At 39.9% G+C, this 23,187-nt stretch overlaps 1 protein-coding gene across 4 annotated transcripts in view; it reads right to left on the bottom strand.

The window, feature by feature from the left end:
• Window positions 1-23,187, bottom strand: part of ADGRB1 (adhesion G protein-coupled receptor B1) — a 912,987-nt gene that overhangs the window by 224,277 nt on the left and 665,523 nt on the right. For all 4 annotated transcript variants that reach the window (XM_082259420.1, XM_082259422.1, XM_082259423.1 and 1 more), the window contains one exon: window positions 9,889-10,015. In XM_082259420.1, coding sequence (XP_082115546.1) covers window positions 9,889-10,015 — 127 coding nt within the window. The remainder of the gene's footprint in view (window positions 1-9,888; window positions 10,016-23,187) is intronic.

The raw sequence follows: 23,187 nt of genomic DNA, 5'->3' as shown, positions 1-23,187 counted from the left end.
CTCACTGGTTTGAGATCTTGTAATTATTGGATATATACTGTTGTTCATCTATGTACATTCCTTCTAGATATCTAAACTGTGCCTACTCCCGACCAAGTGAAATTTGTTCACGAAACGCGTTGAGTCTCCTACAGGCCAATTCTGCAAGTTTATACATGCGATCAACTGTCTTATGACTGTATACATTAATATGTTTTATTTATGTACTCTACTTATGTTATTATGATGATATTACTGTACTACCCTGTACCATTATTATGGTCTTGCATATTTACAATTGTATTAGTCATGGTTACTCCCATATTTTGGGGCTACATATTAACCACTTAAGCCCCGGAAGATTTTACCCCCTTCCTGACCAGGGTTTTTTTTGCGATTTTTTACTGCGTGACTTTAACGGACAATTGCGCGGTCGTGCGATGCTGTACCTAAACAAATTTGACGTCTTTTTTTTCCCACAAACAGAGCTTTCTTTTGGTGGTATTTGATCACCTGTGCGATTTTTACTTTTTGTGCTATAAACAAAAAAAGAGCGACAATTTTGCAAAAATAACAATATTTTTCACATTTTTTTATATGAAATTCCCCCAAAAAAATGTAAAAATCAAAATTTTTTACATTTTCGGTCAATTTGTTTTCTGCTACCTATGTTTGGTAAAAAAAAAAAATCGCAAAAAGCGTATTTTGATTGGTTTGCGCAAAAGTTATTGCGTTTACTAACTAAGGGAAAGATTTATGTCATTTTTGGTGTTTTTTTTTTTTAACGAGTAATGGCGGTGATCTGTGATTTTTTTTGCGGGACTGCGACATTGCGGCAGACAGATCGGACCCTTGACTGACATTTATGACACTTTTGGGGTTACCAGTGACATTACTGCAGTAATCAGTGCTATACATATGCACTGTTACTGCAAAAATGACACTGGCAGGGAAGGGGTTAACTGTATTGGAGAGGGAGGGGTTAAGTGTGTCCCTAGGGGCGTGATTCTAACTGTCATTGGACATGGCTACTAGTGTAAAAACAGAGATCAACGGTCCTACATAGTAGAACCTTCTGATCTCCATTATTACACAGGGGAGAATGACAGGCGGCTTTGTTTACATATGCCGCCTCCCTTTCTCCCTTCCCGGCGAACGATCGCGAGTGACCGGCGGACATCGGGTCCACCGGTCACACGCACTGACTTGTTAGGGAACGACCCGGGGCTATTGGCTCACAAGCCAGTGACAGGCTAGTGACGTACCGGTACGTCACTTTGCCTGGCCGGGGCTGACCGCCGCAGTATATGTACTTGCGGCGGTCGGCAAGTGGTTAAGCATTACTGGTTTTACTAATAAATTTACTATGCATTTTACATTGGTTCCTTTTCTCTTACTTTATTTTTACCCCTACTTTAGTAGCTGGTCACACCTCATATAAAGTCCCAATCTTTTAATTATATTTGTTTTTGCTTACATGCAATCAGGGATGGAGACTCTGTTAGCCATGAGTCTCATATAAAGTCCCAAACTCCTTCCCCCATGTTCCTACACTACATGGCCAAGATTTGTGAAAACCTGTCCATCACACCAATATAAGTTTGTTGGACATCCCATTCCAAAACCATGGCAATAAATATAGAGTTCCCTCCCGCCATGGTCATGAATATAGAGAGTTACTCCCAATTAGTGTATATAACAGCCTACACTCTTCTGGGAGATTTTGGGTGTCTGTGGGAATTTTTGCCCATTTGTGAGGTCAGGTAATGATGTTTAATCAGAAGACCTAAGGTGTTCAGTAGGGTTGAGATCAGGGCTCTGTGCAGGACACTCAAGTTTCTCCACACCAAACTGGTCATACCATGTCTTTATGGAGCTGGCTTTGTACACAGGGGCACAGTCATGCTGGAACAGAAAAGGGCCTTCACCAAACTGTTACCACAAGGTTGGAAGAGCACAATTGTCTACAATGTCTGTGTATGATGGAATATTACCAGGACCCTTCACTAGGGACACCTGAACTCCATAATTTGGGGGTCTGAATATCTTTGACCATATTGTACGTGTGATGGTCAGGTGTCCACAAACCACAATTGAGTGTAGTAGTAGTATTAGTAGTAATAGTAGTAGGTTACTTGTTAACTGGCCTAGAGATACTTGGATTAACATTGAAACATCTTCAACATTGCAGAAACCTAGTTGAATGTGACTGATACTACTTGATATTCCACAATTTGGATAAATGTGAACCCTCAAAGACATAAGAGGATGTTCAACCAATCCAGAGAGCATTTGTAAATTTGTAGGTCTTTTCTCCATTTGCAGGTGTTTTCTGGGCCAATTGCTATTGGTTTTCTCCACTGCTTGGAATGCCAATGGAGAACTCCTTGTCCTTCTGTATAGGAATAAGCATGCAGGATGCAGCATAGATATCTGTACTGCACTGGAATATTAACATACACAATCCAGCCACTTCATGTCTACAAACACCTCAAAGTGAACCTTTCAGTAATTCCTGACATGTCGCAATAGATAGCAACTGATTTCCCAATGTTTAATAATCTCTACCTTTTATCATAAAAAAGATGTCCTTCAGTCTTAATCAATGACTTTGCCAGGGCTGAGATGATTAATTCTGGAATGTGTATTCAGATTCAGAATACTTTATTAATCCCAAAGGGAAATTATTGCGACACAGCCACACTCCACAAAGACAACCCAAGATCACAACAATGAACAGAAAAAGACACAATGACACAACAAAATGACCTATGGAGGACTCCCTGGTACAAAAGTTCATCTCACCTAAAGGAATTTTTGAAACATTTACTGGTTAAAAGCATCCAATAGAGCCAACACGTTTCTGGGGAAACAAGCCTCCCCCATCTTCAGGGCCTGAGCAGTCAATGTTAAAAGGATCAGGACAAAATGCACTAAGTGACCCGTGTTAAGGCTTGATGAAGATTAGCCTCTTCTGATGGCTCAAAAGGTCGTCTTCAGGATGCTTTTCCCCTCTAAAACAATTTAGATGCATCTGATTCTCTAAACCAGGGGTCTTCAAACTATGGCCCTCCAGTTGTTCAGGAACTACAATTCCCATCATGCCTAGTCATGTCTGTGAATATCAGAATTTTCCAATGCTTCATAGGATGTGTAGTTCCGCAAAAGCTGGAGGGCCGTAGTTTGAGGATCCCTGCTCTAAACCAATAGATGTTTCAAAAAAGTCCTCCAAAAGTTTACCATATGGTGACCATTCCCTTTGTCGCTATCAAAGAGATAGCAGCCTAGGTCAAGAACAGGGTCCACCCACACTATATTTTCATCATGGATCTGCTTCTTTTTTCTGCTTCTATCCTTATGGTATATCCATCAGAATCAGTTTTCACTCCTATCGACCCAGAGCTATCATAAACATGTTAGGCTGAGATGATGTAATCAATATGCTGCAAGCTGGAGGAAGCATTTCCTCAGTCTCCCCTCTCCCCAATGATCAGACTGCAACATTTTAACCTTGTAGAAATTGAGACGCGATGAGCTTGGGTTCGGTCTAAACTTGTGTTCATCTGAACCTGGAAGGCAGTATTCTCCACTCTGCAGCTGATGTTCACAAAGGGGCCGGATACTCATGACATTGTTGGCCTAACATGGGTACATGGCCAGGTTAGGTCAAGGTCGTTGACCTAATAGAGCCATGTGGTCATATTAGGTCAATAATGTCATGTTATCCCATTGTATACATGCAGCTGAAGGAGGGGATACTCATGAATTCATTGATCTAATATGGGTACATGGCCTGATTAGGTCAAGGTCAATGACCTAATGTAGCCACGTGATCATGTTCGGTCAATAGTGTCATGGCATCCATTTGTATAAGTGCAGCTTAGGGATGGGATACTCATGACATAAATGACCTAATAAGGGCACATGGCTGAGTGGGATCAAGGTCAATGACCTAATAGAGCCATGTGGTCATATTAGGTCAATAATGCCAAGGCATCCCTTTGTATACATGCAGCTGAGGGATGGGATACTCATGACATCAATGACCCTAATAAGGGCACATGGCCAGGTTAGGTCAAGGTCATTGCCTTAATAGAGCCATGTGGTCATATTAGGTCAATAATATCATGGCATCCCTTTGTATACACGCAGCTGAGGGGTGGGATACTCATGTGATAATTTATCTAATAAGGGCACATGGCTGGGTTAGGTCAAGGTCAATGACCTAATGTAGCCACGTGATCATGTTAGGTCAATAGTGTCATGGCCTCCCTTTGTATAGCTGAGGAATGGGATACTCATGACATCAATGACCTAATAAGGGCACATGGCCAGGTTAGGTCAAGGTCATTGACCTAATAGAGCCATGTGGTCATAATAGGTCAAATATTTCATGGAATCCCTTTGTATACATGCAGCTGCGGGGTGGGATACTCATGACATAATTTACTTAATAAGGGCACATGGCCGGGTTAGGTCAAGGTCAATGACCTAATAGAGCCATGTGGTCATATTAGGTCAATAATGCCAAGGCATCTCTTTGTATACATGCAGCTGGGGGTGGGGGGGGGGGGGGGTGAGGAAGCATTCACCTGCAGTTCATTGGTCCACCAATGACAGCCAACTTCTGGGTATGGGCCAAACCTGGTTCGGTCCAAACCCATGCTCATCCCTAGTCACAAGGTAAGAGGCTGCAGCATGCATTTAACTTTACAAAATATTTCTGATGCTTGGTCTACCTAAAGAGAACCTGTACTATGACCCCACAGGCCAAAGGAACAGGTCCTCTTTATCGCAGACCTCTAGAAACACATAAGCGCACTTTCCTTTCCTTCCAAAGTCGATCCATTCATCCATGGCAAGCAAAAGGAATAGGCTACAAGTTGCCAGAGTCAAAGCCTACAAAATGCTATGGACTCCGCTTTGACCAAACGGATTGGCTCATGGCTCGTGTTGTCACATTGGGTTAATCACATGCTCCTTTGTGTGTACATGCTCCCCCATACCTGGGGATAATGGGTATTTTCTTTATCCCCAGATGCTAAACAGAGCAAAGTATATTCGAGGAATGAGCAAATCACAGGTTGGCTTTGAGCCCCATTTGGAGGCCATAGTTGACATTAACACTTTGTTGGAGAACCCGTCAGTGCTGCATCAATTAGTAAAATAAAGACATTAATCATCAAGAAGCAAATCAAGTCATCCAACTCTCAACACGCTTATCCAACCTTGCAGGTTCAGACAACTTCCTTTACACCCTCTGTGCAAGAAGTACAAGTCCCAGCAGGCCGGTTACCGCTGTCCGGGACTTTCAATCACCTCTGCAGAAGGAGTAAAGAAGTGTCTTCCCAAAACCTGGCTGTTTTTAATAGAATCCACTCCAGTTAAGTGTACTGCATCTTTAAACTCAAGTGCAGATGTTGTTTCCATGGCAACAGAGGGACCAACTATATTAGTGCATCTAATAATAGCTAGGCTTCATTTGAAAAGTGTTTCTCTTTGTGCCACCAAGGTGTGTTTACCTAGAAGATGTCAATTGCTGGGCAAAGACTTCAACCCTTCGTGCTGATAACAGCTGCATTTTTTTTTTTTTAAGGGAGGAGGGGGAGCCCCCCCCCCACACTTTATTTTTTTCCCACACACCACAGATGTTCGAATTCCACACAAAGAAGTATAAACTATTTATTTCAGAAGCAAGCCGCCCAGGCCGTGCATCCCACATTGCGAGGAAAACATGTCCTGCATAGCAAAAAGCCTGCCGCGAAACTGTTTACAGTGACCCCGCTGATACAAGAACCATAAAACAAAAGCTGGATTAACACAAGAGCATCTTCATTCATGAGAAAGAAAATAATGTACACGTGTTCTTCAGCAGAGCACCAATCCAGGGCGCCAGATTCTCCAGGCCGCCTCCCAGGCCTCGGCTTGGCGCCGAAACAAAAAAAAGCTTTTGACCAACAAAATTCAACTTGGAAGACCTTGCATCAAATAATCCTTAAATTAAATTTTAGGGTAATGTCAATGTTTTTACAAGTGTGGCGACCACTCAAGAGGTCATCCATAATGAAAGCTCGAAAAAGTGCAACATTTTGAGTAATAGACATGACCTGTGCTTGCAAAATTGGGTTTTAATAACATTTTTGAAAAGTTACCACTCCTCGATCCAGAGGCCTCAGTGGACTAGAGTTAAGTGACCAAAAATTTGGCAGTGGACCTAAATTTACCAAAATTTTGCACCCAGTAAATGGTGGCCACTCCTCAAACCAGAGGCAGCAGGGGGCTAGAGAAAAGTGACCAAAAATTGTCGGTGGACTAAAATTTACCAAAACTTTTCACCCCAGTAAATAATGGCCACTCATCAAACTGGGGCTGCAGGGGGTTAGCGATAAATGAAAAAAAATTGACATTGGACCAAAATTTTTCACCCCAGTAAATGGTGGCCACTTCTGAAACCAGAGGCCACAGGGGCAAAAGATAAGTGACCGAAAAATTGGTGTTGGAACAAAATTTACAAAAATTCTGCACCCCAGTAAAATGGTGTCTACCCCTTAAACCAGAGGCCACAGTGGTCTAGAAATATGTGACCCCAAATTGGCAGTAACCCAAAAGTTACCAAAATGTTGTACCTCAGTAAATGGTGGCCACTTCTCAAACCACAGGCCATAATGGGTTAGAGATAAGTGGCCAAAAATTGGCAGTGGAACAAACTTACCCAAATTTTGTACCAGGTAAATGGTGGCCATCCCTCAAACCAGAGGGGTTACAGTGGGTAGAAATAAGTGACTGAAGATTGGCTGTGGACCAAAAATGACCAAACGTTTGAACCCCAGTAAATGGTGGCCACTCCTCAAACCAGAGGGGCCCAGCGGGCTAGAAATAAGTTCCCAAAATGTGCCTATGCACCCAAATGAACCCCAAATTTTGTAACCCCAGTAAATGATGGCTCAGTGGGAATTAGACATTTCCTGTTTCTTTTGGCTCCTCAAACCAGAGGCCACAGGGGGCTAGAGATACGTGACCATATAATTAGCACTGGGCCAAAATTTACCAACATTTTGCACCTCAGTAAATGGTGGCCATTTCTCAAACCAGACGCCACAGCAGGCTAGAGATAAATTCCCCAAAATTGGCAGTGAACCAAAATGTACCCACATTTTACAACCCCAGTAAATAGTGGCCACTCCTCAAACCAGAGGTCACAGCAGGCTAGAGATAAGTGACCAGATGATTAGCATTAGACCAAAAATTTGCACCCCAGTAAATGGTGACCATTTCTCACACCAGAGGCTGCAGCGGGCTACATATAAGTTCCCAAAAATTGGCAGTGGACCAAATTGTACCAATATTTTGTAACCCCAGTAAATAGTGGCCACTCCTCAAACCAGAGGTCACAGCGGGCTAGAGATAAGTGACCAGATGATTAGCAGTAGACCAAAATTTTACCAACAATTTGCACCCCAGTTAATGGTTTCAATTTCTCAAACCAGAGGCTGTGGTGGGCTAGAGATAAGTTCCCCAAAAATTGCCAGTGGACCCAAATTTTGTAAATCCAGTATACGATGATTCAGTGGGAATTAGACATTTCCTGTTTCTTTTGGCTCCTAAAACCAGAGGCCGCAGGGGGCTAGAGATAAGTGACCAGATAATTAGCACTGGACCAAAATTGATCAACATTTTGCACCCCAGTAAATGGTGGCCATTTCTCAAACCAGAGGCAGCGACGGGCTAGAGATAAGTTCCCCACAATTGGCAGTGGACCAAAATGTACCCACATTTTACAACCTCGGTAAAAGGTGGCCACTCCTCAAACCAGAGGTTGAAGCGGGCTAGAGATAAGTGACCAGATGATTAGCATTAGACCAAAAATTTGCACCCCAGTAAATGGTGACCATTTCTCAAACCAGAGGCTTCAGCGGGCTAGAGATAAGTTCCCCAAAATTTGCAGTGGACCAAAATGTAAACACATTTTGTAACCCCAGTAAATTGTGGCCACTCCTCAAACCAGAGGAAACTGCAGGCTAGAGATAAGTGACCAGATGATTAGCGTTGGACCAAAAATTTGCACCCCCAGTAAATGGTGACCACTTCTCAAACCAAAGGCTGCAACGGGCTAGAGATAAGGTCCCAAAAATTGTCAGTGGACCAAAATGTACCCACATTTTGTAACCCCAGTAAATGGTGGCCACTCCACAAACCAGAGGCCACGGCGGGCTAGAGATAAGTGACCAGATGATTAGCATTGGACCCAAAATTTGCACCCCAGTAAATGGTGACCACTTCTCAAACCAGAGGCTGCAGTGGGCTAGAGATAAGGTCCCAAAAATTGGCAGTGGACCAAACTGTACCCTCATTTTGTAACCCCAGTAAATGGTGGCCCCTCTTCAAACCAGAGGCCGCAGCGGGCTAGAGATAAGTTCCCCAAAAATTGCCAGTGGACCCAAATTTACCAAAATTTTGTAACCTTAGTAAATTATAGCTCAGTTGACATTAGACATTTCTGTTTTCTTTTGGCTCCTCAAACCAGAGGCCACAGGGGGCTAGAGATAAGTGACCAGATGATTAGCATTGGACCCAAAATTTGCACCCCAGTAAATGGTGACCATTTCTCAAACCAGAGGCCGCAGCGGGCCTGAGATAAGTTCCCAAAAATTGGTAGTGGACCAAACTGTACCCACATTTTGTAACCCCAGTAAATGGTGGCCACCCTGCAAACCAGAGGCCGCAGCGGGCTAGAGATAAGTTCCCCAAAAATTGCCAGTGGACCCAAATTTACCAAAATTTTGTAACCTTAGTAAATTATAGCTCAGTGGGCATTATACATTTCTGTTTTCTTTTGGCTCCTCAAACCATAGGCCGCAGGGGGCTAGAGATAAGTGACCAGATGATTAGCATTGGGCCCAAAATTTGCACCCCAGTAAATGGTGACCATTTCTCAAACCAGAGGCCACAGCGGGCTAGAGATAAGTTCCCAAAAATTGGCAGTGGACCAAACTGTACCCACATTTTGTAACCCCAGTAAATGGTGGCCACCCTGCAAACCAGAGGCCGCAGCGGGCTATAGATAAGTTCCCAAAAATGGGCTTTGGACAAAATTTACCCCAGTAAATGGTGGCTCAGTGGGATTCGGACAGTTCCTGTTTCTTTTGTCAATAATTAATTTGCAACAAATTAGACAAAAATCACAAAAGCAGAACGCAAATATGCAAAGTGTAAAATGAGACAATGCAACAAATCATTACATAAGACTCCACCAATGGCGTAATGTATGAGGTCCTACTACGCTCTAGTATATAAAATACACATAAAAACAAACCGCAGCAGCGACAAATCCATTTCAATTGTAACACCAACACACAGAAAGGAGGAGGAGAGACTGGGGGGGGGGGGGGTCACGCTGGTTGCATACGGCATATTTTTATGTCTAAGTTTTTCGGCGCACACCGTTTTTTTTTTTTTTTTTACAAAAGACTGAACACCCACACAAATACACACAACCTTTCACCTCCTGCTTGCGCGCAGAGCGTCAAAGTCAGCCCCTCGTTTTTTTTGCCGTTCCTGATCAATGTTTTCCTGATGGCCGTGGAGCAATGCGACCAAGGAGAGCCTACAGAGGCAGGGAGGTGACAATAGGAAGTCGAGGGGATACAATGTATCAATGTAGTAATTGACACACATTCTAAAGGACAGGGCCGTTAACGCGTTCACAGCTGGAGGGAAACGGGGGGGGGGAAAAAAGGAGGGGGGGTGTTGATGGTGCGGCATCACCGCCGAGTCTAAAAGGTCTGACCCCATTGCAAGGTTAAACATTGAACGGCATGCTTAAAATAATCGCAGAGCATCTTTTCTTTCTTTCTTTTTTTTGCGTTTCTTTTTGTCTTTTTTTTTTATTAGAGGGAGAGAGAGACTTACCATGTCTGAACTGAGCTGGGATAAAATGGCGAAGCTGGATAAGCGATCACACAGGCATTTAGTATGAAATGGATCCACGGGGATCGTGCGGCAGCCTTTGAAGGACCAGGAGCCCAGATTAGAGGATCTAGAAAAGGGGGGGAGAGAGAGAGAAAAGAGACAAAAACGGAAGAGATTGTAGCACCAACAATGATAAATAATCAAGGGATGGGCGAGAGCGGGGAGCATCAACATAATCTGCGGCTATATATAGTACTACACGGGAGGCGAGGAGAGAGAAGGAAAAATAAAAAGAGATATAAGTGTAAATACAACAAAGAGATGACATACCGGATTGTTATGGATGCTTTTGGGGGGGTGGTTCACATTGAAGAATATAAAACAGATGATAGAGATATAGCAGAGAGGAGGGAGGATGGAGGGGAGGGGGGGTCATGGGTTTGCACTGGAGTGATGGGAGCCGGGACGTGGGAAGGGGGGGGGGTGTATGATGAATGAAATGTGATGGAAGGGTGTAAAAGGGGGGTAGCTTGGGGAAAAAAGGGGGGGTTTCCAAAATCCGAAAGGGGGGGTGGGAATAAAATGGACGCATGCAAATTGATCAGGTTGGCCTTAATGGTGATGTCTGGACGGAGCTGGATGTGCAGGGAGGGCAGCTGGAGAGGAGAAGAGGAAAGGGGGAGCTACAATTGACAGTCGGAGCAGAGAGAGAGAGAAGTTTAAGATGCTGAGTGGGGGAGGGGAGATCGGATTATAGTGAGCATCAGGAAATTTACTGACAGTCAATAATAATAATAATAATAACATGCTGCCACAATAAAGAGCAATTTAAAGTTTTGTGAATAGATAATTAGTTTGATGTCTGAAATTTCTAGGAATTGTCCTGTGATTGGAATAATAATAATAAAAATAATATTATTATTATAATAATAATAATAATTATTATTATTATTATTAATATTATTATTCAGGATTTATATAGCACCAACAGTTTGCGCAGAACTTTTCAACATGAGGGCAGACAGTGCAGTTACAATATTATTATTATAATAATTATTATTATTATTATTAATAATAATAAAAAAAAAATAATAATAATAATAATATTGTAACTGCACTGTCTGCCCTCATGTTGAAAAGTTCTGCGCAAACTGTTGGTGCTATATAAATCCTGAATAATATTAATAATAATAATAATAGTAATAGTAATAATAATAATAATAATAATAATAATAATAATAATAATAATAATAATAATAATAATATTAATAATAATAATAATAATATTGTAACTGCACTGTCTGCCCTCATGTTGTAAAGTTCTGCGCAAACTGTTGGTGCTATATAAATCCTGAATAATAATAATAATATTGATAATAATAATAATAATATTGTAACTGTACTGTCTGCCCTCATGTTGAAAAGTTCTGCGCAAACTGTTGGTGCTATATAAATCCTGAATAATAATAATAATAATAATAATATTAAAAATAAAAATCATAACAACAAACAGTTACTATCATTTCTAGCATCCTCCAAACTATCCTGCTGTATAACATCATCATTGTACCCAACCATAAAAAACATAATACATTTAATCATCATTTTAGACAAAAAAACACATTAATATTAGATTGTAAGCTCTAATGAGCCAGGCCCTCTGATTCCTCCTGTATTAAAATGTATTGTCTTTGTACTGTCTACCCTCAACTTGTAAAGCGCTGCGTAAACTGACAGCGCTATATAAACCCTATATAATAATAATAATAATTATTAGATAGATAATTAGTTTGAGGTCTGAAATTTCTAGGAATTGTCCTGTGATTGGAATAATAATAATAATATAATAATAATAATAATAATATTTATTAAATAGTAATATTTTTTTCTTTTTTATGGTTGAACCGGATGGACTTGTGTCTTTTTTCAACCTGACTAACTATGTAACTGTACTGTCTGCCCTCAAGTTGTAAAGCGCTGCGTAAACTGTCGGCGCTATATAAATCCTATATAATAATAATAATATAATAATAATAATATTGTAACTGCACTGTCTTCCCTCATGTTGTAAAGTTCTGCGCAAACTGTTGGTGCTATATAAATCCTGAATAATAATAATAATAAAAATAATAATAATAATAAAAATAATAAAAATAATAAAAATCATAACAACAAACAGTTACTATCATTTCTAGCATTCTCCAAACTATCCTGCTGTATACCATTATCATTGTACCCAACCACAAAAAACATAATACATTTAATCATCATTTTAGACAAAAAACACATTAATATTAGATTGTAAGCTCTAATGAGCCAGGCCCTCTGATTCCTCCTGTATTAAAGTGTATTGTATTTGCACTGTCTACTCTCAAGTTGTAAAGCGCTGCGTAAACTGTTGGTGCTATATAAATCCTATATAATAATAACATTGTAACTGTACTTGTCTGCTCTCATGTTGTAAAGTTCTGCACAAACTGTCAGCGCTATATAAATCCTATATAATAATAATAATATGGTAACTGTACTGTCTGCCCTCATGTTGCAAAAGTTCTGCGCAAACTGTGCTATATAAATCCTGAATAATAATAACAACAATAATATTAATTATTATTATTATTATTACTATTATTTAACTATAGTACTAATAATAATAATAATACATAAATAAATAACTTGACTATTTTCTATGGCTAACTCTTAAACTCTTAAATCTTTTGAATAATCTTTTAATATAAAAATACACATATAACCATAACAGGGCATATTGCTAGGTAACATAAGCAGCGCTAATCAAAGTCCTTTGATAGACCCCCTAAAGTAACTATGAGCCCATAAATCCTAAAGCAGGAAGTAGAGGTGCTTTGGCCCATGAGTTCCAAGAGATGTTTCACTCCATGCACCTTCCAAAATTTTAATATAACTTCTGTCAGAATCATTATAGTCATTAAAAACCTTAATGAGACACCTCTCAAAAATGCAAAACACATCAAAAATGCATGTAAAAAAATGCAAAAAGCACTAGAATAATGCATCAACCGCAACCTGCAAAGGTGTGAACCTAGCCTAAAAAAATACGAATATTAAAATTTTTGTTTAATAATCATATATATAAGTAATTTTGTTTAGGGATCGTAGAATTATTTTTGAATTTGTATACTATAAATTATAAAAACAATATTTAAAATAATAATAATATTATTATTAACCAGTGTAACGTCTTTCAGAATCATTAAAGTCATTGAAAAATGTATAATAATAATAATAATAACAACCAGTGTAACTTCTTTCAGAATCATTAAAGTCATTAAAACTTTAAAATAATAAAAAATAGTTTTTCAAAGACTAATGATTCTGAAAGAAATTACACTGGTTATTTTTGTTATTAATATTTTTATTATCATTATTATTATTATTACGTTTTCAATTAATTTAATGATTCTGAAAGAAGTTACTTTGGTTATTACATATTATTATTAAGTTTTCAATTACTTTAATGATTCTGAAAGAAGTTATTCTGGTTATTATTATTATTATTTTTATTATTATTAGTATTAATATTAATACGTTTTCAATTACTTTAATGATTGCGAAAGAAGTTACATAGGTTATTATTATTATTATTATTATTATTAATGTTAGGTTTTCAAAACCTTTAATGATTCTAAAAAGAAGTTATTCTGGTTATTATTATTTTTATTATTATTAGTATTAATATTAAGTTTTCAATTACTCTAATGATTGCGAAAGAAGTTACATAGGTTATTATTATTATTAGTATTAATATTATTAACTTTTCAATTACTTTAATAATTGTGAAAGAAGTTACACTGGTTATTATTATTATTATTATTATTAATATTTTTATTCATATTATTAAGTTTTCAATTACTTTAATAATTTTGAAAGAAGGTACACTGGTTATTATTATTATTATTAATATTATGTTTTAAATAACTTTAAGGATTCTAAAAATAAGTTATTCTGGTTATTATTATTAATATTATTAAATTTTCATTTACTTTAATGATTCTGAAAGGAGTTATTAAAAAAATTGTTGTTGGTATTAATATTATTCATATTATTATTGTTATTATTCATTTACTGTAATGTTATGTCTGTACTGGACATCCTAATAAATTCTAGTTCACAAAGCCCCTTTGATTCAGGCTTGACATTTTAGGAACAACAAGTCCCAGCATGCCACAAAAGCAGCTGCAGCTCCAATCAGAGGTGGGGATTTCTGCTGGAATGGGGGAAGTAGGGCGGAATCAGAAGAATCCTCAGTAGATTTATTAGCTCTGTTGACTATTATGATAACATTACAATGTAATACAACAACCAAAATAAATAAATAAATAAATAAATAAATAAATAAGAAATCACAGCAGCTGGGAATAACCAATAGCAGCCCCTCGTCTCAAGGAACCGCTCCTGATTTTCCTGGAAATGCTGATCAGCTGTGCAGTCCCTGACTCTTCTACTTTTTATGTATTTATCCGGTTATAAACAATAGCTATGAAACCAATAATAAAAAAACAAACAAAAAGAAAACCAATGAGTAGCCCATAGAGGAACTACAAGTGCCAGCCTGCGCTACAGTATAGGTCGGAGCTATAGAAAGCAGATCAGAGGCCTGGAAAGCCTGAAATGCTGAGTGGGGGGAGGAGCAGACGGGATTAAAGCCTTCATCTGTAAATCTACTGATAATCAATAACAATAACATCGGCTTGTATTGCCAAAACGCATTCAAAGTCATCGTAAATAAAGAATCGGTTACATTCCCGGATCTTTTATTATTTTCTAAGTCAGGCGGTTTAATTTGCTGCAGCAAAACGCAGCTGATGCATCGTCACCCGCAGCTATGTGTGCGGATGTCACTCTCTCCTTTATATATATATATATATATATATATATATATATATATATATATATAGATATATATCTATTTCTATCTATCTATCTATCTATCTATCTATCTATCTATCTATCTATCTATCTATATATATATGTATATATATATATATACACACATATATATATATATACTGTATATTATATATATAATTTTTTAAAATATTTTTTTTGCCTTTTATGTGCAACAAAATGCAACATCTACTTCCTGGTGTGAACGGATACATTTAAATATAAGGCTATTTGCCTCGTCCTCACACCAGAACTGCATTGCTTAATGCAGACGGTATGAAGGGTCCCTCGAAGATCCCGGACCCCAGCGCTAGCTATAGAAGTAGATCCATAGCAAGCAATTACAGTTGTTTATAAACAAAGCCATGTTGTCACCATATCAGCCCAATCCTGATAATTGCATGAGTTTCTCCATAAACAAAGCCATGTCTCTGTTTCCTAGCTTTGGTGGTGCAGGAGAGGTGGGTGAGCCCTCAAAAGGAACCCGGACCCTAGAGCTAACTACAACAGTAACCCAATCCCTAGTACTAAATGTAGCGATTGTTTATAAATAAAGCCATGCCACCCCTATCTCAGTCCTGTTTAGGTGAATGCAAGACATTTATATATAAACAAAGCCATGTCACTGCTTCCTAGCTTTAAAGGTGCAGGTGGCGTAAATAAGCCCTCAAAAGGAACCCGGACCCTAGCACTAACAGCAACCCAATCCCTAGGGCTCCCTGTAAGAATTGTTTATAAATAAAGCCATGTCACCCCTATCTCAGTCATGCTTAGGTGATTGCATAAACTTTATTTATAAACAAAGCCATGTCACTGCAACCTAGCTTTGCAAACCCAGGTGGTGTCAACCGTAAATCGAGTGCTAACTACAACAGTACCCCCCCCCCCCATCTCTAGTGCTAACTGTAACTTTTGTTTATAAATAAAGCCATGTTCGTCACCATAAAAGTCCTGGCCTTTATAAACAAAGCCATGTCACCGTGTCCTAGCTTTACAGGTGCAGTTGGAGTGAATGATCCCTCAAAGACTCCCTGACCCTAGTGCTAACTATAACAGTACCCCCCCATCTCTAGTACTAATTGTAACAATTGTTTATAAATAAAGCCATGTTGTCACCATCTCCTGGCCATCCTGGTGATTGCATGACTGTTTATAAACAAAGCCATGTCACTGCAACCTAGCTTTTACAAGTGCAGGTTGTGTGAAGAGCCCTTGCAGATCTCTGACCCTTGTACTAATTACAATAGTAACTCCGCCCCAGTAATAAGGCCCCGTTCACATTGCAGCGATACGACTTGGGAGGTCGCGGTGTGAGCAGCGCGCCGCGACCTCGGAGCGGCTGCCACGGACTTCATAACATTGAAGTCTATGGCGGTCGCCTCCGGGTCGCCCCAAAGAAGCTCCGGACCCTTTTTCTAAGTCGGAGCGACTTGTGTCGCTCCTATTAGAACGGGTCCGCAGCTTCTCTATGACAGGCGACCTACGGCGACCTGTGAGGTGACCAGGTCGCCTCACAGGTCGCCTTAGTGTGAACGGGGACTAACTGTAACAATGTTTATAAACAAAGCCATGTCACTGCAACCTAGCTCTAGAAGTGCAGGAGGTGTGAACGAGCCTTTAAAAGAATCATAAATCAAGTGCTAACCATACCTGTAACCCCGCCCCTAGTGCTAACTATACCTGTAACCCCGCCCCTAGTGCTAACTATACCTGTAACCCCGCCCCTAGTGCTAACTATACCTGTAACCCCGCCCCTAGTGCTAACTATACCTGTAACCCCGCCCCCAGTGCTAACTATACCTGTAACCCCGCCCCTAGTGCTAACTATACCTGTAACCCCGTCCCTAGTGCTAACTATACCTGTAACCCCGCCCCCAGTGCTAACTATACCTGTAACCCCGCCCCTAGTGCTAACTATACCTGTAACCCCGTCCCTAGTGCTAACTATACCTGTAACCCCGCCCCCAGTGCTAACTATACCTGTAACCCCGCCCCTAGTGCTAACCATACCTGTAACCCCATCCCTAGTGCTAACTGTAATAATTGGATAGTAGTTTATAAATAAAGCCATGTGGTCCCTATCCCAGCGCTGCCCTGGTGATTGCATGACTTTGTTTATAAACAAAGCCATGTCACTGCATCCTAGCTTTACAAGTGCAGGTAGTGTGAACGATCCCTCAAGGGATTCCTGACCCTTAGGGCTAACTACAACTGTGACCCCACCCCTAGAGAAAACTGTAACACTTGTTTATAAACAAAGCCATATCACATAGGGAAACATGGTGAAATTAGAGCTTATTTAAAAATATATTTGAACCCTGCAAAATCAAGTTGGACGCTCATACATGCACCTTATGTAGGTGTCCTGGCATCGGCTGCAGAGAAGAACTCAAACTGAAAGAGGGAGGGGCTTCACTAGGCTGACGACTCAGTGTTCCGCTGCTCTTTCATTTTCCAATCAGCAGATCGGAGGCATGTCCTGCACCTAGCAGGGGTGCTTGGATCACAAGACTGCCTAAATAGGAATGGGGGGATGGAGCGCATGCGCGTTTCGCCTTGCTCCTGCTTCTCACATGTAGGGCAGCCCATTTATTTCAATAGGAAAAGGCAAAAGAAGTTCCTAAGGTTCCGTTGTCACATTGTAGATGTGATAGAGTGCATATGCGTTTTGCCTTGCTCCTGTGCCCCTCATGTAGGGCAGCCCATTCATCTCAATAGGCTGCGCTACGCATTAAAAATACGGAAAATAAGTCCCTGAGGCTCTGTTCATACCATGCAGGTGTGTTGGAGTGCATACGCGTTTCATATTTAGGACAGCCCATTCATTTCAATAGGAACACGTAAAATAAGTCCCTGAGGCTCTGTTCACACCATGCAGGTGTGATGGGGTGCATACGCATTTCACCTTGCTCCTGTGTCTCACATGTGGGGCAACCCATTCATTTTAATAGGAACACGCAAAAGAAGTCCCTGAGGCACTGTTCAACACCATTCAGGCGTGTTGGAGTACATACGCATTTCATCCTTACTCCTGCATCTCACATGTAGGGCAGCCCACTCATTTCCATGGGCTGCACTACCCACAAAAAAATGCAGAAAAAAGTTCCCAAGGCTCTGTTCACACCATTCAGGTGTGTTGGAGTGCATACGCGTTTCGCCTTGCTCCTGGGTCTCACATGTGGGGCAGCCCATTCATTTCAATAGGAACACGCAAAATAAATCCCCGAGGCACTGTTGAACATCATTTAGGCGTGTTGGAGTACATACGCGTTTCGCCTTAATTCAGCATCTCACATCTAGGGCAGCCCACTCATTTCCATGGGTTGCACTACCCATAAAAAATGCAGAAAAAAGTCCCTGAGGCTCTGTTCACACCATTCAGGCGTGTTGGAGTGCATACGCGTTTCATATTTAGGACAGCCCATTCATTTCAATAGGAACAGGTAAAATAAGTCCCTGAGGCTCTGTTCACACCATGCAGGTGTGATGGGGTGCATACGCATTTCACCTTGCTCCTGTGTCTCACATGTGGGGCAGCCCATTCATTTTCATAGGAACACGCAAAATAAATCCCTGAGGCACTGTTGAACACCATTTAGGCGCGTTGGAGTACATACGCGTTTCGCCTTACTTCTGCATCTCACATCTAGGGCAGCCCACTCATTGGTATGGGCTGCGCTACCCATAAAAAATGCAGAAAAAAGTTCCTAAGGCTCTGTTCACACCATTCAGGCGTGTTGGAGTGTATACGCGCTTCGCCTTACTCCTGCATCTCATATGTAGGGCAGCCCACTCAATTCAATGGACTGCGCTACGCATTAAAAATGCAGAAAAAAGTTCCTAAGGCTCTGTTCACACCATGCAGTTGTGTTGGAGTACATACGCGTTTCGCCTTGCTCCTGTGTCTCACATGTAGCAAAGCCCATTTATTTTAATAGGAACACGCAAAAGAAGTCTCTAAGGCTCTGTTCACACCATGCGGGTGTGATAGAGTGCATACGCGTTTCACCTTGCTCCTGCGTCTCACATGTAAAAAAAGTCCCTGAGGCTCCGTTCACACCATGCAACATTTTCCGCGCACTGCATGTAGGGCAGTCCATTCTTTTTTTATTCATATTGAAATGAAGTCCCTGACTCTTGCAAAGTTGCACAGCACCATGCGTTTTTTATGCGTACGTGTAAACATGCACGTTAGAGGATGTGTGTGTGTGTGGGGGGGGGGGGGGTGAGGATTAATGGCAGTGTCACGCATCTGCTCAAGGGCAGCGCGTTTCTGTGCACGTCAGGAAAGCGTGCGATTTTGTGCACATTCCTAAATGTGAACACAGCCTCAGGGGTGTGATGGCGCCATGCGGTCAGTCCAGTCAGTCTGTCCAGTCCTTCGATCCCCCGTCCAGCCGATGTCCCTGGATCGCATACAAAGTCCATACACACTTTTACGGAGAGGTTGGATGAGAAGAAGTAAATATTTTTTTTTTTTGCGCATTTTAATGAAGGATGATTCACCTTGGAATGTGCAGCCTCCCACAGAAAGTGGCAGAACCCCCATGCAGGTGACAATGGCGTGGGCGCAAAACGCACAGAGCAGCCGGATAAAGACGGTGACGATGACAATCCGCCTTCTTCAGACTAAGAAGAATCGCTCTTCTTCCCTTATCGGGAATGTCATTAGATGTCTGCCTGAATTCAACAACATGACTCCTATTTACTTCTATACACTCCAATATACTCCCATATACTCCTATACACTCCGATATACTCCCATATACTCCTATACACTCCAATATACTCCCATATACTCCTATACACTCCGATATACTCCTATACACTCCAATATACTCCCATATACTCCTATACACTCCGATATACTCCCATATACTCCTATACACTCCAATATACTCCCATATACTCCTATACACTCCGATATACTCCCATATACTCCTATTCACTCTAATATACTCCCATATACTCCCATATACTCTAATATACTCCAATATACACCCATATACTCCCATATACTCCCATATACTCTAATACACTCCCATATACTCCTATACACTCCAATATACACCCATATACTCCCATATACTCTAATTTACTCCAATATACACCCATATACTCCCATATACTCTAATATACTCCTATATACTCCAATATACTCACATATACTCCTATACACTCCAATATACTCCCATATACTCCTATACACTCCAATATACTCCCATATACTCCTATACACTCTAATATACTCCCATATACTCCTATACACTCCAATATACTCCCATATACTCCTATACACTCCAATATACTCCAATATACTCCTATACACTCCAATATACTCCCATATACTCCTATACACTCCAATATACTCCCATATACTCCTATACACTCTAATATACTCCCATATACTCCTATACACTCCAATATACTCCCATATACTCCTATGCACTCCAATATACTTCTATATACTCCTACACACTTCAATATACTTCCATATACTCCTATACACTCCAATATACTCCCATATACTCCTATACACTCCAATATACTCCCATATACTTCTATATACTCTAATATACTCCTATATACTCATATACCCTCTAATATACTCCCATATACTCCTATACACTCCAATATACTCCCATATACTTCTATATACTCTAATATACTCCTATATACTCATATACCCTCTAATATACTCCCATATACTCCTATACACTCCAATATACTCCCATATACTCCATTTACTCCTATATACTCCAATATACTTCTATACACTCCTATACACTCCCATATACTCCTATAAACTCCAATATACTCCCATATACTCCTATACACTCCTATATACTCCAATATACTCCTATTATACAGGAGTGACATCACCACTCTCCAGATATAAGATATATTATACAGGAGTGACATCACTGCTCTCCAGATATAAGATATATTATACAGAGTGACATCACCTCTCTCCAGATATAAGATATATTATACAGAGTGACATCACCGGTCTCCAGATATAAGATATATTATACAGAGTGACATCACCACTCTCCAGATATAAGATATATTATACAGAGTGACATCACCGCTCTCCAGATATAAGATATATTATACAGAGTGACATCACCGCTCTCCAGATATAAGATATATTATACAGAGTGACATCACCACTCTCCAGATATAAGATATATTATACAGAGTGACATCACCGCTCTCCAGATATAAGATATATTATACAGAGTGACATCACCGCTCTCCAGATATAAGATATATTATACAGAGTGACATCACCACTCTCCAGATATAAGATATATTATACAGGAGTGACATCACCGCTCTCCAGATATAAGATATATTATACAGAGTGACATCACCGCTCTCCAGATATAAGATATATTATACAGAGTGACATCACCGCTCTCCAGATATAAGATATATTATACAGAGTGACATCACCGCTCTCCAGATATAAGATATATTATACAGGAGTGACATCACCGCCCTCCAGATATAAGATATATTATACAGGAGTGACATCACCGCCCTCCAGATATAAGATATATTATACAGGAGTGACATCACCGCTCTCCAGATATAAGATATATTATACAGGAGTGACATCACCGCTCTCCAGATATAAGATATATTATACAGAGTGACATCACCGCTCTCCAGATATAAGATATATTATACAGAGTGACATCACCGCTCTCCAGATATAAGATATATTATACAGGGTGACATCACCGCTCTCCAGATATAAGATATATTATACAGAGTGACATCACCGCTCTCCAGATATAAGATATATTATACAGAGTGACATCACCACTCTCCAGATATAAGATATATTATACAGGAGTGACATCACCACTCTCCAGATATAAGATATATTATACAGAGTGACATCACCGCTCTCCAGATATAAGATATATTATACAGAGTGACATCACCGCTCTCCAGATATAAGATATATTATACAGAGTGACATCACCGCTCTCCAGATATAAGATATATTATACAGAGTGACATCACCACTCTCCAGATATAAGATATAATATACAGAGTGACATCACCGCTCTCCAGATATAAGATATATTATACAGAGTGACATCACCGCTCTCCAGATATAAGATATATTATACAGAGTGACATCACCACTCTCCAGATATAAGATATATTATATAGGAGTGACATCACCACTCTCCAGATATAAGATATAATATACAGAGTGACATCACCGCTCTCCAGATATAAGATATATTATATAGGAGTGACATCACCACTCTCCAGATATAAGATATATTATATAGGAGTGACATCACCGCTCTCCAGATATAAGATATATTATATAGGAGTGACATCACCGCCCTCCAGATATAAGATATATTATACAGAGTGACATCACCGCTCTCCAGATATAAGATATATTATACAGGAGTGACATCACCGCTCTCCAGATATAAGATATATTATACAGAGTGACATCACCACTCTCCAGATATAAGATATATTATATAGGAGTGACATCACCGCTCTCCAGATATAAGATATATTATACAGAGTGACATCACCGCCCTCCAGATATAAGATATATTATACAGAGTGACATCACCGCTCTCCAGATATAAGATATATTATACAGGAGTGACATCACCGCTCTCCAGATATAAGATATATTATACAGGGTGACATCACCGCTCTCCAGATATAAGATATATTATACAGAGTGACATCACCGCTCTCCAGATATAAGATATATTATATAGGAGTGACATCACCACTCTCCAGATATAAGATATATTATATAGGAGTGACATCACCGCTCTCCAGATATAAGATATATTATATAGGAGTGACATCACCGCCCTCCAGATATAAGATATATTATACAGAGTGACATCACCGCTCTCCAGATATAAGATATATTATACAGGAGTGACATCACCGCTCTCCAGATATAAGATATATTATACAGAGTGACATCACCGCTCTCCAGATATAATATATATTATACAGAGTGACATCACTGCTCTCCAGATATAAGATATATTATACAGGAGTGACATCACAGCTCTCCAGATATAAGATATATTATACAGGAGTGACATCACCGCTCTCCAGATATAAGATATATTATACAGAGTGACATCACCACTCTCCAGATATAAGATATAATATACAGAGTGACATCACCGCTCTCCAGATATAAGATATATTATACAGAGTGACATCACCGCTCTCCAGATATAAGATATATTATACAGAGTGACATCACCGCTCTCCAGATATAAGATATATTATACAGAGTGACATCACCGCTCTCCAGATATAAGATATATTATACAGAGTGACATCACCACTCTCCAG

Source organism: Pelophylax lessonae (assembly GCF_965119305.1).
Source record: "Pelophylax lessonae genome assembly, chromosome: 5".
Classification (NCBI taxonomy): domain Eukaryota; kingdom Metazoa; phylum Chordata; class Amphibia; order Anura; family Ranidae; genus Pelophylax; species Pelophylax lessonae.
The sequence above is the reverse complement of the archived record's forward strand: the minus strand, read 5'-3'. Positions and strand labels throughout refer to the sequence as shown.